The sequence below is a fragment of the Boleophthalmus pectinirostris genome, unplaced genomic scaffold (assembly GCF_026225935.1).
Source record: "Boleophthalmus pectinirostris isolate CB_2022bp ecotype Guang Dong unplaced genomic scaffold, ASM2622593v1 HiC_scaffold_9, whole genome shotgun sequence".
In the NCBI taxonomy this organism is placed as follows: domain Eukaryota; kingdom Metazoa; phylum Chordata; class Actinopteri; order Gobiiformes; family Gobiidae; genus Boleophthalmus; species Boleophthalmus pectinirostris.
The window spans coordinates 3,540,876-3,557,188 of NW_026571541.1; the positions used below are offsets into that span (position 1 = coordinate 3,540,876).

The 16,313-nt window shown below is 40.0% G+C and overlaps 1 protein-coding gene across 2 annotated transcripts in view; it reads right to left on the minus strand.

Moving 5' to 3' along the window:
- Positions 1-3,879: 3,879 nt before the first annotated feature.
- cuedc1b (CUE domain containing 1b) overlaps positions 3,880-16,313 on the minus strand; it is a 63,868-nt gene continuing 51,434 nt past the window's right edge. For both annotated transcript variants that reach the window (XM_055166875.1, XM_055166874.1), the window contains exon 12: positions 3,880-14,181. In XM_055166875.1, the coding sequence (XP_055022850.1) occupies position 14,181 (1 nt within the window). In that variant the 3' untranslated portion in view covers positions 3,880-14,180. The remainder of the gene's footprint in view (positions 14,182-16,313) is intronic.

Sequence of the window (16,313 nt, forward strand, 5' to 3'; positions counted from 1 at the left end):
CGGCCCGCCCCTCATTCAGAACAGAGACAAAACAAGACATTTCTGACATCTAGCGGGGATAAAACGTATCAAATGACCTAAATTCAGCTAAGGTTAAAATATTCTAGCTTTAAACGTGTTATAATTGTATAATCGTACTAAAAAGCAGTATAGCCGTGGTATTTTCAGTGGCCAGAGGTGGGTAGTGTTCAAGACTTTATGTAAATTCTTCTTTACACTGTCTATGGTAGAGTCATGATGAGTCACAGACATACATTTATAATGATATCATCAAGTATATCAAGTGAGAGTAGCGTTACTTCAAAATAAAGTAGAAGTACAAAATAGTGGTCCAGGAAATTACTCAAGTAAAAGTTTTTGTTTTGTTTTTTTTAAGTGGAAAACTAGGCTACTACTCAAGTAAGAGTACACAACATCTGATTTATATATTTATCCATCCGTCCATTTTCTTCCACTGGGGACCTGGGGGGCAGCAGTTTAAGCAGGGACTCCCAGACAACTTCCATCACCCCGGACACTTCCTCCAGCTCCTCCGGGGGAACCCTGAGACATTCCCAGGCCAGCCCAGAGACATAGTCCCTCCAGTGTGTCCCGGGTCTTCCCCGGGGCCTCCTTCCAGTGGGATATGTCCAGAACACCTCACAAGGGAGGCGCCCAGGAAACATCCATTACAGCTGCTCAAGCCACCTCAGCTGCTCCTCCCGATGTGGAGGAGCAGCGGCTCTACTCCAAGCTCCTCCTGTGACTGAGCTCCTCACCCTATATCTAAGGGAGCACCCAGACACCAGAAACTCATTTCATCCTCTTGTACCCGCAATCCTCTCTTTTCTGTCATTGCCCAAAGCTCATGACTGTAGGTGAGGGGAGGTTTGCAGCCGAGTGTGAAGCAGCTGGGATGAAGATCAGGTCATCCAAATATGAGGCCGTGGTTCTCGACTGGAAAAAGGTGCCCTATTGCCCTTTCTGGGTGGGTGGAGAGTCCCTGCCTCAAGTGGATGAATTCAGGTATCTCAGGGTCTTGCTCACGGGTGATTTATACATTTAAGTTAATGTAATTTGATGGATGGATGTAAAATGTGATGGAGAAAACATTAATAATGCACGAAGGATAGGCAAAATATATATAAAATATTATAAAAGACAAATCATAGGCTTTCTGAATGAGCGTGGCAAAAATACAAATGTTCAACATAACTTCTGTCAAAATAAATCATTTGTCACTTGTACTCTTATTCACAGTGGGAAGAGGAAGTACAACTTTTACTCAAATAAGACTACTTCAATAAATACTACTAACCAAGTAGGATACTGCTTTTTAATAAGTAGATTTTCTTTCAAAAGTTACTCAATAAATGTTCCCAAAAGAGTTTTTAAATACATTTTTAAATGTTTAGAGACAGACTTTGAACATTTAAGCTCACAACTAATAACTGCATTAAAGGTGCATTGTGTAACTTCATGGTGGGGGGTTCGTCACCTACTTGTTTCTATGGAGATGTCATTTCACAGCCTGGAATGTTCCACAGTATGACATTAAACATCTCTATCTCACATTTATTCAATTACAGGTGGTTTTATAGCTCAAAAATATCTAGAAAAACAGGCATTCTGACTGAGCAGGGTCGCCTCTCCAAAAAAAAAAGTCTTTCTCCATTTCTTTGTGACAAAAAAGGGTCTATATGTGATTATATTTTCAATGTAACTTAACTTTTGATACAGTTAATGTAGCATCAGTGAAAAAGTGGAATATTCTCTAAATAAGCGGGACAAGCGAGGGTCAAAATGGCTGTGACAAATATAAAAAAAAAATAAAATAATGTTTGTTTATGGCCCTCATTTGAATCCCATGGAAAAGAAGTAAGTAGTGCTCTAGATTCTTTTAGACTGAAGACAAACGTGACAAAATATCATTACAGTGACTCAACAGAACAAACCTTGTGATGAAATCTGAAGAGTGACGCATTACATAAAAAGTATGTAACTTGGAGACACATAATAATAACTTTAATATCAGCACGAGTTAATGCATTTGTTCTTTGTGACTTCATATAGAGGATTTTTTAAGGAAAGTGAAATACAGCGACAGTCCTTTTTCAAATGTTGTGCATGCTTGACACCACCTTCCTTCTCCACAGCTCCCTCTGGAGAAACGCCTCCATCCGCTTCCTTACACTAGAAATTACGCTTGTTCAGAATTACTGTTGAAGTGATCGGTCTAGAAATATTTAAGGCTACGTTCAGACTGCAGGGCTTAACGCTCAATTTTGAGTTTTTTGTGAAATCCAATGTTTTTGTGAGGTCGTTCACATTTCCAATTAAATGCAACTTGTATGTGTCTCCAGTGTGAACAGTAAATGGCCCGAAAGTGTCCCACATGTGCACTGGAGACACGACGACGTCAACCTGCAGCGAGCGTCTCTGTGTTTACAGAAGTTGTCCAAACATGGACGCAGCATTGAGCACCTGGAGATTTTAAAGTTCCTCTCGTACTGGAGCCAGAACATGAACAACTTACTTGTTTTAAGGAGGATATTGAGAAGGAGAAGGACGAGGTTTTTGGCCGTGGTGTTTTGTGGGACAGCGGCAGCGACGTCCATTGAAAGGAACGTGTGGATGTGGAGACGGAGCCAAGAGTGGTGAGTGGTGATGTGCTTTGCTTCAGTGACATGGAGTTCATTAACAATTATCGCTACTTCAGCTCAGAATAGTGACGCTTGTGGCTTGTTGATAACGTGTAGGTGGATGAATGCACTTTGGCCGTTCAGACTGAAGTCACATGTCAAAAGATCAGATATGTATCAGTTTCAGGAGCACATATCCAAGTGGCCTGGGTCACATTTGAAAAAATTGGATCTGTGTCATTCAGACTGTCATTAAAACGTGACGGCAGATCAGAGGCGTTGTTTAAAAAGAGTTTGAGAAAATGTTTGATATTTCATGTGAATGTTTGAAATTAATCTTTTAATTGTGGATTTTCTTATTGTGTTTTAATCCATGTTTGAATCAAAGGAATTTAATGCATGGTGTTTAATATAATTTATATTTTATATATATTATATATATATATATATATATATATATATATATATATATATATAAATTTTTATGCATAATGTAAAAGTTTTAATGTATTCATAAGGTGGAGGCTTTAATATAAGCCCTATTGGGTTTTTTGGCTCTTCCGGCACCTACTTTTTATCTAGTATGTTTCTTTTTATTGTCATGTTATATGTGCAAAATAAATAAATAAAATAAATAAATAAAAGATCAGATACAGGTCACATAGAAGGGTCACTTCAGGCTGCAGTCTGAACGCAGCCTTAGTGACCGACGTGTCAGTTTTTAGACCCTTCGTCTGCTTCAGTCGCGCCATCGCTGGAAGAAATCTCCAAGAATCACCTCAGTTTGACTTTGCTCCTTTTCTCCTTCTCTTCTTCTTTCAGCGACCTCATAAATGGACTTTCTTTTGCGGCAAACTGGTCGTGGATTCTCGTCCGCCATCGCAACAAACTATGTGGGAATTGTGAGGAAGCTACAGTTTGAAAAAGCCTCTAAGAACCGCTGCATAAACCACATAATCCCTGCGCGCGGACGAATCAGTTACAATAGAAACGTAGGGAGTTTGATTGACAACCTAACAGCCAATAGATAAAGAGGAAGCCTCGTTTTCTATTGGCTGATGTTTATCTGGCCTCACTACGTCCACAGTTGATAAATTTTCTTTTTTTTTTTTTTTTGGTCATCATAATTACAAGGCTGCTGCATCTCTGTAATGGTATTTTAATCTTTCATTGACAATTTGAAATCCTCCATACTACCTTTAACACACAAGTTAATCAAAAAACACACTGCACTTTTTCCGTGTGTAATAAACCACAATTTTACAGTTTATAGAAAAACCTTTAATTGTCATGTTAATATTTTTTTTACAAATATAATTCACAAAGAAAAAAAAGAAGATACAACACAAGAGAGCTTTTCAACAAACTACACACAACCATTTCGCTGTGGGGAGAACCGCACTTTCATGTTTGGACACAGAATGGAAACGATAACAATGTTTTTAGTTGGTTTTGGCTTTGATTTTGTGAAACCGTGGACGTGGTGTGGGTATGGCAAAGGCCGACATTCTTTCCAAGAGAAGAACCGATCACACTTAAACTCAGTATTATTCATATTAACATACAGAGAAGAATACAGCATTGCTACATCAATAGTCTCTTGTCCGTTTCATTAGGTACACTTTACTAAATAGTCAATAAGTAGATGGTAAAACAAACAAAACAAAAAAAATCATAATCATCATGACAACTGCATATAAGAGCAAATTACAATGAAAGCAAAATAGTATAAAATGTGCGTTTGAGTTACTAAGATGGTTTTAAATAATGCCAAATTACAAATATGTTCTTCAGAAACAAAAATGGAGTCTAATAAAGTGGACAATGGACCCCACGGGCAAACACAATCTAAATGATGACAGCCTGTGTGAAAATAATATTACACAATGAACTATACTGTGCACAAAGATCCACCCGTATGAAGCTGCACTAAACCAACACAGAACCAGGTCTAAGCCAGGACTAAACCTGGTCTTACCCGGGACTAAACTTGGTCTAACTATACACTGGATCTATGTAGTCTATGGGTCTAACGCAGGTACAACCCAGGACTAACCCAGGACTAACCCAGGACTAACCCAGGACTAAATCCAAGACTAAACCAAGTCTATAACCCAGGATTTAACCAGATTTATACTAGGGGTAAACCAGGACTAAACCAGCACTAAAACAGATCTAAACCAGGTCCAAACCAGGAATAAACCAAGTCTATAACCCAGGATTTAACCAAATCTATACTAGGTGTAAACCAGGACTAAACCAAGTATATAAACCAGGATTAAACCAGATCTAAACCAGGTCCAAACCAGGTCTAACCAAGGACTAAACCAAGTCTATAATCCAGGATTTAATCAGAACTAAACCAGGTCTAAACCAGGACTAAACCAAGAATAACCCAAGTCTATAAACCAGGATTAAACCACATCTAAACCAGGTCCAAACCAGGTCTAACCAAGGACTAAACCAAGTCTATAAATCAGGATTTAAACAGATCTATACCAGATCTAAACCAGGTCTAAACCAGGTCTAAACCAGGTCTAAACCAAGTCTAAACTAAGTCTAAAATCCAGGATTTAACCAGAACTATACTAGGGGTAAACCAGGTCTAAACCAGCACTAAAGCAGGTCTAACTGAAGTCTGTGTGGTTATGATGTTATTATAGGTGATCAAATCTGTGCACTTATTCATAAAATGGCAGTGGACACTTGGATGTTGTTCTTTGACACTGTGCACCTTAAGAACACAATGAAATGTTAAATACGTTACATTACTTCATAGTTAGTTCCTACATCGCTGCTGCTGCTGCTGCTATGTACACGGAAGATTAGTTGTTTAAAAAAAGGGACAAAATCTCCCTGAGCTCAAATCAAGTTTCATTTCAACAGTCTTCAGGACAAAACTTGTTCAAGAATCTTTAAACTAAAGGGAATTCACTTTTCAAACCATGTGTAGAAAGGAAAAGTTACAGAAGTTCCGCCACAGTAAGTCTTTTTGAAGAGTGTTGGTAAATCCTGTTACCAGAAGGTGTGAATGGGCCATTATGTAAAATAGGACAGTGGACAATTACAAGGAACACTCTCTTTCCCATCAGTTCAACATGGGACAGTCAGATAAGCATTACTGGAAATATGACAAAGCAAGTCTTACAATATTGTTCTTCACTCTTAAAAGCTTCATATTGCTTTAAAGGTGCACTATGTAACTTTTCAGGTGGAGTGTATTCTCCATGGAGATGTTAAATAGATCAGGATAAGATAAATTAGGGATGCACCGATCCTTTGAATCAGATATCAGCACAGATACTGAAAAATTAGCTGGATGTGATCAGTTCAGCTGACATCCTGATTGGACAAATACATTTCTGTAATAAGACGTTTGAAGATCATATTTGGCCCATAATGTCAATATACATTTTACCCATTGGACACACCACACATAGAAGCTTTTAGAGGAGTTTGGGACTGAAGCACATGGATCATGGAGCGAGGAGCACCTGACGCAGCGTGTACGTGTTCTGGATGTCTCCGTCCAGGTGAGGAGCTTTGTCTTTGCACCGTGTTCGTGTGTATGATTCGTGACATGTCTCGTTCACGCTGGAGCATCGCTTGTGTAGTTTCACTGAGCAGCTATAAACAGTGTTGGGGAGTAACAGATTACATGTACCAGCATTACGTAATCAGAGTACAAATTATGAGTATCTGTATTCAGGTACAGTAACTGTTTCAGTGAGCGGTAACTGGATTACAGTTACTTTGTTGAAATAAATGGATTACATGGCGGTATTTTCTGTTTTCACTTTTTTTTTTTTTTCAGTAATTCCACTCATTGTGAGAAACCCAAACAGACCGCACGCAATAAGAGCAACATAAACATCTTGTTAACGTTGGTGGTGTCAGTCTCACAATGGACGAGGTTGTTAATAATCGTCGTTGTCAATAATCTGATTCTGCATCATTTTGAGTAAAAAACATCAAATATTACTGAGTTTTACTGGGCTAGTGCCTTTATGTTTGTATTGAAAGGGATTTTTTTTTTTTTTTATAAACAGTATGACACTAACAGTAGGTGGACATAATTTAAAGCAGCAGTGATCTCATATACAAATCATTTCTCTATCAATTTTAATATGGTTCAGTAAAGACTGGTCTTTTTCTTGTCTTTTAACAGACAAAACTTCTTATGTTAAAATATCCTCGTCTTTGCTTCTCTACAACAAACAAAAGTCTGTTCATGGAGACTTGGGCTCAACAGACAATTTGAAGAGAACAAACAAGAATTTTCAGGATGCAGTTGTTACATTCATGTATTTTTAAAAAACATGACAATATCAAGTAATGCAAAGTATTCAGATTACGTTATTCACTTTAAGTAACTTAATGGATTCTGTTACAAACTACATTTTGAGGTATGTAATCTGTAATCTGTAGGAGAATACATTTTAAAAGTCACCTTCCCAACACTGGATATAAAACTATTCATAACATGTGTGCTCCATGTGCTCAGGACACCGGACGCCTTTTTCCCATCTCTCACTCTTTTCATTTGGCGATAATTGCATAGGGACTAAAGCTGTCATCTCTGTGCAAGTAACACATCCAAATACAAAAGTTAACAGTTAACCCAGTTAAACCACAGGTTTTGTGAACAGTTTGGTCATTAATCACTATGGCATTCCTCCAAGCCTAATTTGGGACTTTCATTTAGATTCAATGGGAACATTCAAGGTACGCACAGAGTATACAGCGCCCCCTGTCAGCACCTCTGTGGGGCGTTACCGTGGGTGTACGGCCTTTACGTGTTACTCAAGGATCCTAATATTATATTCTCGTAACGGCACATGCACGTGTCTGTTACTTACGCCTGGCTGTGGTTTTATTTTAGATATTTTTCAAGTACATCCCCAGTGTACATGTATTATTTGCTTCTGTACTGTACCGCACACGCCACACACCGCACACCGCTATGCAGAGGTACTTAAAGTTACAGCGAGGGAAATTTTTGAACTGCGACAGTCCTAATATCAGGTATCGGCAGAGACTTAAAGCTATAATATCAGTATCAGTATCGGATCCGAAAAAGCTGGATCGGTGCATCCCTAAATAAACCTTTATATGTGGAAATTACAATGTGAAATTACAAATTGCCCGGCATGTTTTATAAAGTATGGCATTAAACTCCACAGAGACAAGCAGCAGGTGACAGAACCAGGCCAAGTTACAGGTCAGATCTGCGTTTTAATGTTCAATGTAGGGTTCTATGAAACTAATTTGCGCATGGAGCATTTGGATCAATTGCTGTCACTCATACCGACCTCGTCCTAAACAATACAAATAAACAGATTATAACTTTAAGTACATAAACCAGGGCTGATACAAAGTACATGCAACATTAAAGGGCCCATTTTTTTTTTCAAACTGATTAATTCATTTAAGATTTTCATTCAAATTGTCATGGCAAACTTAATTACGACAATAACATTTGTTTTGATCTCTGTTAGATTATAAAGCCTTTCTGGTTCCTACAGTCATGCAAAACTAAATGAAAACGTAGAAAAAGCACCAAAAGTTCGTGGATTCGGACAGAAATACTCAGACACTCTTGAGTTCTCCCCACTTTTCTTGAATTCTGGTTCACAGTAAAAATCACTGGCATTTGAAAAAGGGTTTTAGCAGAGGCTGCGTTCAGACGGCAAGAAAGAGAAAATGTGGAAAATCCTGAATCATCGATGAATGCAAACGGAAACACAACTATGCATTCTTTAAAGGTGCACTGTGTGTAACTTTTCTGATGGATGGCCCGTCAAAACCCTTTCTACCTTCACGGAGACCAAACCAGGCCAAGTTACAGGTCAGATCTGCGGAAAAGCGACCTCGCTCACAGTCAGAATGTTGTTTTTCTAGGGATTTTTGAGCTATAAAACCAGCTGTAACTGAATAAATGTAAAGTGAAGCCGTTTAATGTCACACTGCGGAACATTCCAGGCAGAGCGATGACATCTCCATAGAAACAAGCAGGTGATGGAGCCCCAACCAAAAAGTTACACAGTGCAGCTTTAACACAAAATGACTTCAGTGGTGTAATTTGTAGATTTTTTCGATGCTTTAGGTCTTATATAATTACTAACAGAGTGGTGATTATTTTTTAAAATTTATTTTTGATCAATAGTTGATGTTTTTCGGCGCTGTTGCTGTGTTGTCTTTTTTTTTGTTACAGCACGTGACCCCATGTGATAAATCCAACTGTTAACGGTTAATTTATTGTTTTTGAGGCGTATACTCGTCAAAATTGTCTTTATATTATTTTTTTACTATATTTTTGGAATGGCAAGAAAGAGGCTTAGGGGCTCATCTGACTGAAAATAACTAACTACATAATAACTAACTGAATTACAGTATTTTTTGGACTATAAGTCACACTTTTTTTCATGGTTTGAGTGGTTCCTGCGACTTATATATTAAAATATTCACGGTGACAGCTGTGAGAGGTTCTAGTCTTGTGTGTCAATATCTGCTGCTCCTGTTCCTCCTGTACCACTGTCACTTCACTCTACTGCGCATGTCTCCTGAAATCTGAGCTGAAAACGGTAATGAAGCAGCAGAAAGAAAGTTTGGAGTGACTTGTGAGGGACTGGCGGAAAGTGGGGATGGACAGTTTCACGGTAACCGGGAGGGTGCACCGAAGTCATTGAACGGATCGACAAAGTCTGGACTTCAGTGACACCGAAACCATCCTGTCGGGATTCAGAAAGACCCGAATAATTCTAACTGGAACTGATGCTGAGTCTGAAAACAGCGACACAGAAGAGGAAGCGGCGCTCTGTTTACCTCCGGAGGTCGAGGAGTTGTTCAGAAGTGACACCGAGGATGAAGAATTGAATGGATTTAGTGATTTGGAGTGAGATGGAGAGTTTGGTAAACTTGTTCTGTTCTGTTGTTTATGTTATAGTTTATCTGAAGAACTGTTCATATGTGACGTTAACATCTGTTGTTCTCTCTTCTATTGTCAATACTAGAACCTGACTTTCAAGATGAAATGTCAGTTCCTGGTCTCTGATTCTATAAAATAAATTTGCCCCAAAAAGTGCGACTTATAGTCCGGTGTGACTTATATATGTTTTTTCTTCTCCAGTATTTTTGGCTGGTGCGACTTATACTCCGGAGTGACTTATAGTCTGAAAAATACGCTAACTAAAGAATTACATTTTTTTGGGGGGTGTTTTTTATACATCTCGGACCTCATCCAGATTTTTTCCACCGTGCGCTCTGAGGTCCGAGGTCCAGTTCCAGCTCGTGGTGCCTAAGACGAGACTTTAAACCAAGGGGGACAGGGCCTTCTCTGCGGTTGGCCCCAAACTCTGGAACACTCTGCCCCCCCACGTCCCAACAGCCCCGACAGTGGAGAGTTTTAAGTCTCGTCTTAAAAACCACTTTTATTCTCCGGCTTTTGACACCGCCTGAGTTGTGTGCTTCTCTGTGTCTTTTATTCATTTTACTTACTTTATTTACTGCTATTTTATGATATTTATGGTCTTGCTTTTATTTTGATTTGACTGTTTTTTATTGTTTTAGGACTGGTATGACAAATGTTTTATCAATTTACCTTTTGGTTGTCTTCATTTTATGATCTCTCTGCCTTTGGAAACTGCTTTGTTTGCAAAATGTGCTAAAGAAATAAAGTGGATGTAGATAAGAAAACATCCAGAAACACAAAAAAATTTACAAATAAATAATTAATATAAAAACATATTCAGGACTCAATGTAAAAAAAATAATAATAATTTTCACTAATGCGAGGTACAAATGTTTGCCACTAGATGTCAGTAATGGATTAGTTGTTAGGATTCATGAATAATGGTGTGACTTTTTGGTTCAAGGATGGAGGAGATTCCTTCTAATTAAAAAGTACGAGCAATTTAAAAACTGTTGAGCGTTGCCGTCTGAACGCAGGATACGGACGAGTGTAGAGACGAACAACATCTGTACGATATGGCCACGTACTGAGCGATATTCATGAGAAAACAGCTTTAAAAAATGTAAAATATTTGTTATTTTCTCAGGCCTGAAGGACCTCTATTATAAAGACTGGAGTCTGTAAGCTACTGTACACCGTTGGAAAAAGTAATAAGAAAGTTGTTTTTTAATGGCAAGTTCTGAATATACAGCTAAAGTCCCCGTAGAGGAGACAGGAGGAGGCTAGTACAGGGTTCCCACACACAGTGAAATGAGATCCGATCATTTCTGTTAAAGTGATAGTCTGGGATTTGACGGTGGTTATCGCTTTGTATGTTACTCATTTATTCATTTTGGAGGAGCAGACAGTCACACGAGCAGAGCTATTTAGGTTAAACTATGAATTCAACAGTTGCATTATACAATTTGTTCCATATTTTGCTTTAGGACATAAAAATGTGTCAATTTGCTCACTTTGTGAAGACAGAACTTTTTTTTTTCATTTCATTATCTAAACATGTCAAACAAGATATGAGGTAACATGTTTAATTCCAATATTGATTTGACTTTATTTTATAACACCTGTAATAGCTTCAAAAACATTGTAGATGATTAGAGTTTTTCATTTGAAACACTTGTACATGTCCTCGGGGGGACTCAGGTTCAGTTCCAAGAGTAGGACTAAACCTGGTCTACCTGGGACTAAACCTGGTCAAACCATACACTGTATGTATAGTCTATGGGTCTAATGTAGGTACAACCGAAGACTAACCCAGGACTAAACCCAGGACTAACCCAGGACTAAACCCAGGACTAAACCCAGGACTAACCCAGGACTAAACCCAGGACTAAACCAGGACTAAACCAGGACTAAACCAGGACTAAACCCAGGATTTAACCAGATTTAAACCAGGTCTAAACTAGGTCTAAACGAGGACTACATCAAGTCTATAACTCAGGATTTAACCAGATATAAACTACAGGTAAACCAGGTTTAAACCAGGACTAAACCAGGACTAAAGCAGGAACTAAACCAGGACTAAAGCAGGACTAAAGCAGGACTAGGTTCTGGGGACACAGGTTCAGTTCCAAGATTGTAGTACTTTAAGGTAACCTAACTGAGTAAATCTCAAGTAACATTTTCCTCAATTATTATTATTTTTTATATATAATAGTTCGTGTCTGTTCCTCCAGTCTGTCTGCTGCATTCTCTGCCGTATATCTCAACTAAACACCAGTCTATTGCTTTTTACAACTACAGTGGCCTCCTAGGGTCAAATCTCAGGACTACAAAACAAACATGTAGGAACCCTTTACTAAGAAATACTGGTAATACTGCGTTTCCTTTACATTAAAATCATATATAACAGACTAATATAGTACAGAGATATCGTTTATATACCCATCAGGGATCAGTCCGGTCCTTGCACGCTCCCAACTCATTTGGCTGGTTTTGGATCAGGATTTCGGAGAGACAGGAAGCGGCGCCGCTCCCGTCTGTCGCCACGGCAACGCACATCGTCGCCTGTCGCCACGGTAACGCTGGTGGTCCGTTGCCGGGGATAACCTTCAGGAGGGGAGGGGGGTCAACCGATCGCCCCTGGAAAACGTCCCGTCCGGTGCGATCGGGCAGGTTGTGGTTTTCTGAATCCACTCACAATCGTAAAGCTGTTCAATTATTTAAGGGTAGAATTATGTCATATTTAAGTTAATTAATCAAATGTTTTTCGAATGTCAGGGCTCAATGGTGTCTGCTTTAATTCCTGTTCCAGTCCTATGTCAGACAAATAGAAAGGATGCACACAGTAAACCAAATCATGGGTTTCAGTTACAAGTTTATCAAACATTTCAATGGTGAATTTGAGAAAGGTTTTGTCACTAAAATTAGAAAAAAAAAAGACAGCTTATTTGCGTAAAGTGTTCAAGTTTCATGTGTGATCAAAATCAAAATCTGGAACCTCGCGCAACTTCACGGTTCAGTTACAGGTTTATAGGCGCCATTTTGAGTACTTTTCACCATTCAGAAGATAAAATATTTAGTTTCGAACTAGTTTTGAACTTTTTTATTACTCAGAAACAAACGGATACAGCAGTTACCTAAATGGCTAGAGGGGGAACATTACTTGCAACTCCAGCCAAATTCTGTGTGAAGAATTGGCAACCACGCTTCTGTCAGTCTGCCCCAGGGCAACTGTGGCTTATTCATTACTTTGGAAATGTTTAGTGTCAGACAGGGCATCTGGCTTTTACACTGTCTAAAAGAACGCACTAGAATTTTGTCTGTACTAATCCACAGGAAAAAACGAAAAAGGATTTTTTTATTACCGTATTTTTCGAACTATAAGTTGCACTTTTTTTCATGGTTTGGGTGGTCCTGCGACTTCTGTATTAAAATGTAAATCACAGGAAACACCCACCTGAGTATATCATCTCACGTGTTCATTATTTTCACGTTGACGGCCACAAGAGGGCGCTCTAGTCTTGTGTGTCAGTATCTGATGCTCCTGTTCCTCCTATACCACTGTCACCTCACTCTACTGCACATGTCTCCTGCAGAAAGAGACTCTGTCCTGCTGCAAGGAGTGAAATCTCCAGCTGAAAACGGTAATCGAGCAGCAGAAAGAAAGTTTGGAGTGAGCGTGAAACTTGTGAGGGACTGGAGAAAAGTGGAGGAAACTCGAACTAAAAGCGAGATTTAGCTTGAGTTGGTGGAGACTACTCAGAAGTGACCCCGAGAGTGAAGAATTGAACGAATTTAGTGATTTGCGTGATTTATGTGACGTTAACAGTCTGTTGTTCTCTGTTCTATTGTTATTACTAGAACTTGACTTTTAAGATGAAATGTCTGTTCTTGGTCCCTGATTTTACGAAAATGTGACTTATAGTCCGGTGCGACTTATGTTTTTTCTTCTTGATTTTGCATTTTTTTGGCTGGTGCAACTTATAGTCCAGAAAATACGGTAAATATGTGTTAGAGTTTTGTTTCATACGAAAAAAGGAACATAGAACAGAACGCGAGAAGGAAACAGCAAAGGCGAAACACGAGCAACAAAACACAAAGCAGAACAGGAACAACTCAAATCGTCCATTTCTGACCACTGTAAAAGAGAGAACCACATTATGGACTGGGATGGATCAAACATCATTGGGACAGAGGAAAACAAACATCGCCGCTGGATTAAAGAGGCAATTGAAATATAGAAACGTGCCTACGGGACGATAAACCGGGACAAGGGGGCTTTTTTACTCTCATACACCTGGGATACTGTCCTGAGGAAGTCGGACTGCAGGTCAGACTGCAAAACCTGTTTAAATCAGCTGACCAGACAAGTCACAGCAACATCACGTGACCACTCTGAGGAAGACGCTAGTGAGCAGTCCAAACTGTCAGGTACGAAACAAAACTCAAGGTCTGAAAAAAGACCCTAATAACATAAAATATCAGAAGACCAAATACGGTAAATATTTTTGTTCTAGGTTTTTCTATTCTCTTTTTTTGGCCTTATAGAGACCAACCCCTTGAAACAGCGATTGTGCAGTGGATTCAGACACAGCCCGATGGATCCTCGCGGCGTCAGTCCATAACGCTGATATGCTGAAGCAAGAAGATCTGAAAAGAGACAGAAAAGTGAAATTTTGAGGGAATATGTGTCTACACACATAAGGAACAGAGGGACTGGTCTAACAGGTCTCCACACTTCAGACTCCGCCCCCAGAGCCAGGTGTTTGTATCAGAAACACCTGTCTGGCAGTCTTTTGTGATGTCACCAACTACTTGAAATTGCCTCAACTTGTAAAAACGACCAAAACTAGCTCCGTATCGTGAACACGTTTGAGTTTCTGTAGGTATATTTTGCAGAGTGCAGAGGGGCAGGGCAGTCATTATATGGAAGGAAAGGGTGGTTCTGCTGGAAGGAATCTGAGGAGAACTTTGTGCAAGTTACAAAACACTGGAAGTTACATCAGCAAAACTCCACCTCAACAAAAACAAATAACCCAAAAGCTGCGATTCTAAACACAGAAAGAAGCACCAACAATTCAGTGATCTGTGTCTGACTTTTTGGAGCGTTCTACCTCGTTATAACGTTGTTCCCTCATCAAGAACGTGCCTGAAGCTTTAGACGTCATCCGTGCATGTTGAAGTAATCTAGAGATCTTTTCCATTTCAGTTCAGACCTCGGTCCACAAGCATAAGTCCCCCGTTTTCCATAAATATACAAAGGGATGATAGAAAACGATACACTACAACTTCAAAAACCTGATTTGACGTCGAGTAATGTCATTAGTAGAATCATGTTGTGATAGAATGATTTTAAATGTTGTTTTTGGTGAATATAGTATTTTCAACACATGGGTTTTGAAAATACTATAATTAATACGCTTAATGTCATACTGTGGAACATTCCAGGCACAGCAACGACATCTCAACAGAAACAAGCAGGTGACAGACCCCCAACCAAAAAAGTTACACAGTGCGTCTTTAAGTCTTCCCAAAACACATACATTATTTTATACATCGATTCTGATTCTGATCATGATGACTGTTTTGTTAATTATATTTTGTTTTTACTAAGAACATATGAAAATGCATTTCATTATGACTTTACTGTACTAGGGCTGTCGCAATAACCACAAAAATGAATCACTGCAGTGCTAAGAGGCCCACCGCAGTGCATGATGGGCCACCGCGATCACCGCACGTGACCAACGTGACCCGACCCAGAGTCCTGCACGGGTCCATTTTTTGAGACCCACACCCGTCCAGACCTGTAAACATTCAACCTGTTACTGCCTGTGCCCGTGATAACCCAGGACTAACCCAGGACTAACCCAGGACTAACCCAGGACTAACCCAGGACTAACCCAGGACTAAGGTACTCCTGTGTAGACCGTCGGGTGACCGCAGGAGAAAGGACTGGTGCACGGAGGTATGTGTGTCCATTGCCCGATCGTACTTTACGGACCTGCTCCACATGCTCGGGGTTCTTTCTCTCTTAAGTCTGCAGGTACCCGACCTGGCGCAGGACACTGACCCGACCTGGCGCAGGGCTCTGACCCGAGCTGGCGCAGGGCTCTGACCCGACCTGGCGCAGGACTCTGACCCGACCTGGCGCAGGACTCTGACCCGAGCTGGCGCAGGGCTCTGACCCGACCTGGCGCAGGACTCTGACCCGACCTGGCGCAGGACTCTGACCCGACCTGGCGCAGGACTCTGACCCGACCTGGCGCAGGACTCTGACCCGACCTGGCGCAGGACTCTGACCCGAGCTGCCACAGTGAGAGCTGGAGAGATGCAGCTGTCCAAAGCCAAATGTTACTTCTCCCACTACACACGCTATATCCACACAACAAACAAGGTACATGTGCATCTACGCAACAAGCGCATCATCAGAGAGTTTTCAGAGCTGCTGGAAATATTATAACTCTAGAGAATGTGGGGTGGGGGAGGGGTATCACTGCATATCGCGCTGTTGAGCCGCTATACCGCACCACAGGAGAAATTCCCTAACCGCAACAGCCCTATCTGTGCCATCCAACATAAAATCAACCACTTTTCTTTCCCAAATATCTGAAGTTTGCTCCAGACCACAAGCTTAGAAATCACCAATGGTGGAAAGTAACAAAGTATAAAAGTAAAAGTACAATATTTAAGTGCAAATTTTAGGTATCTGTTCTTTAAGTACATTTCACAGTGGATAGTTTTTACTTCTACTTCACTACACTTGAAAACGTGTATCTGTA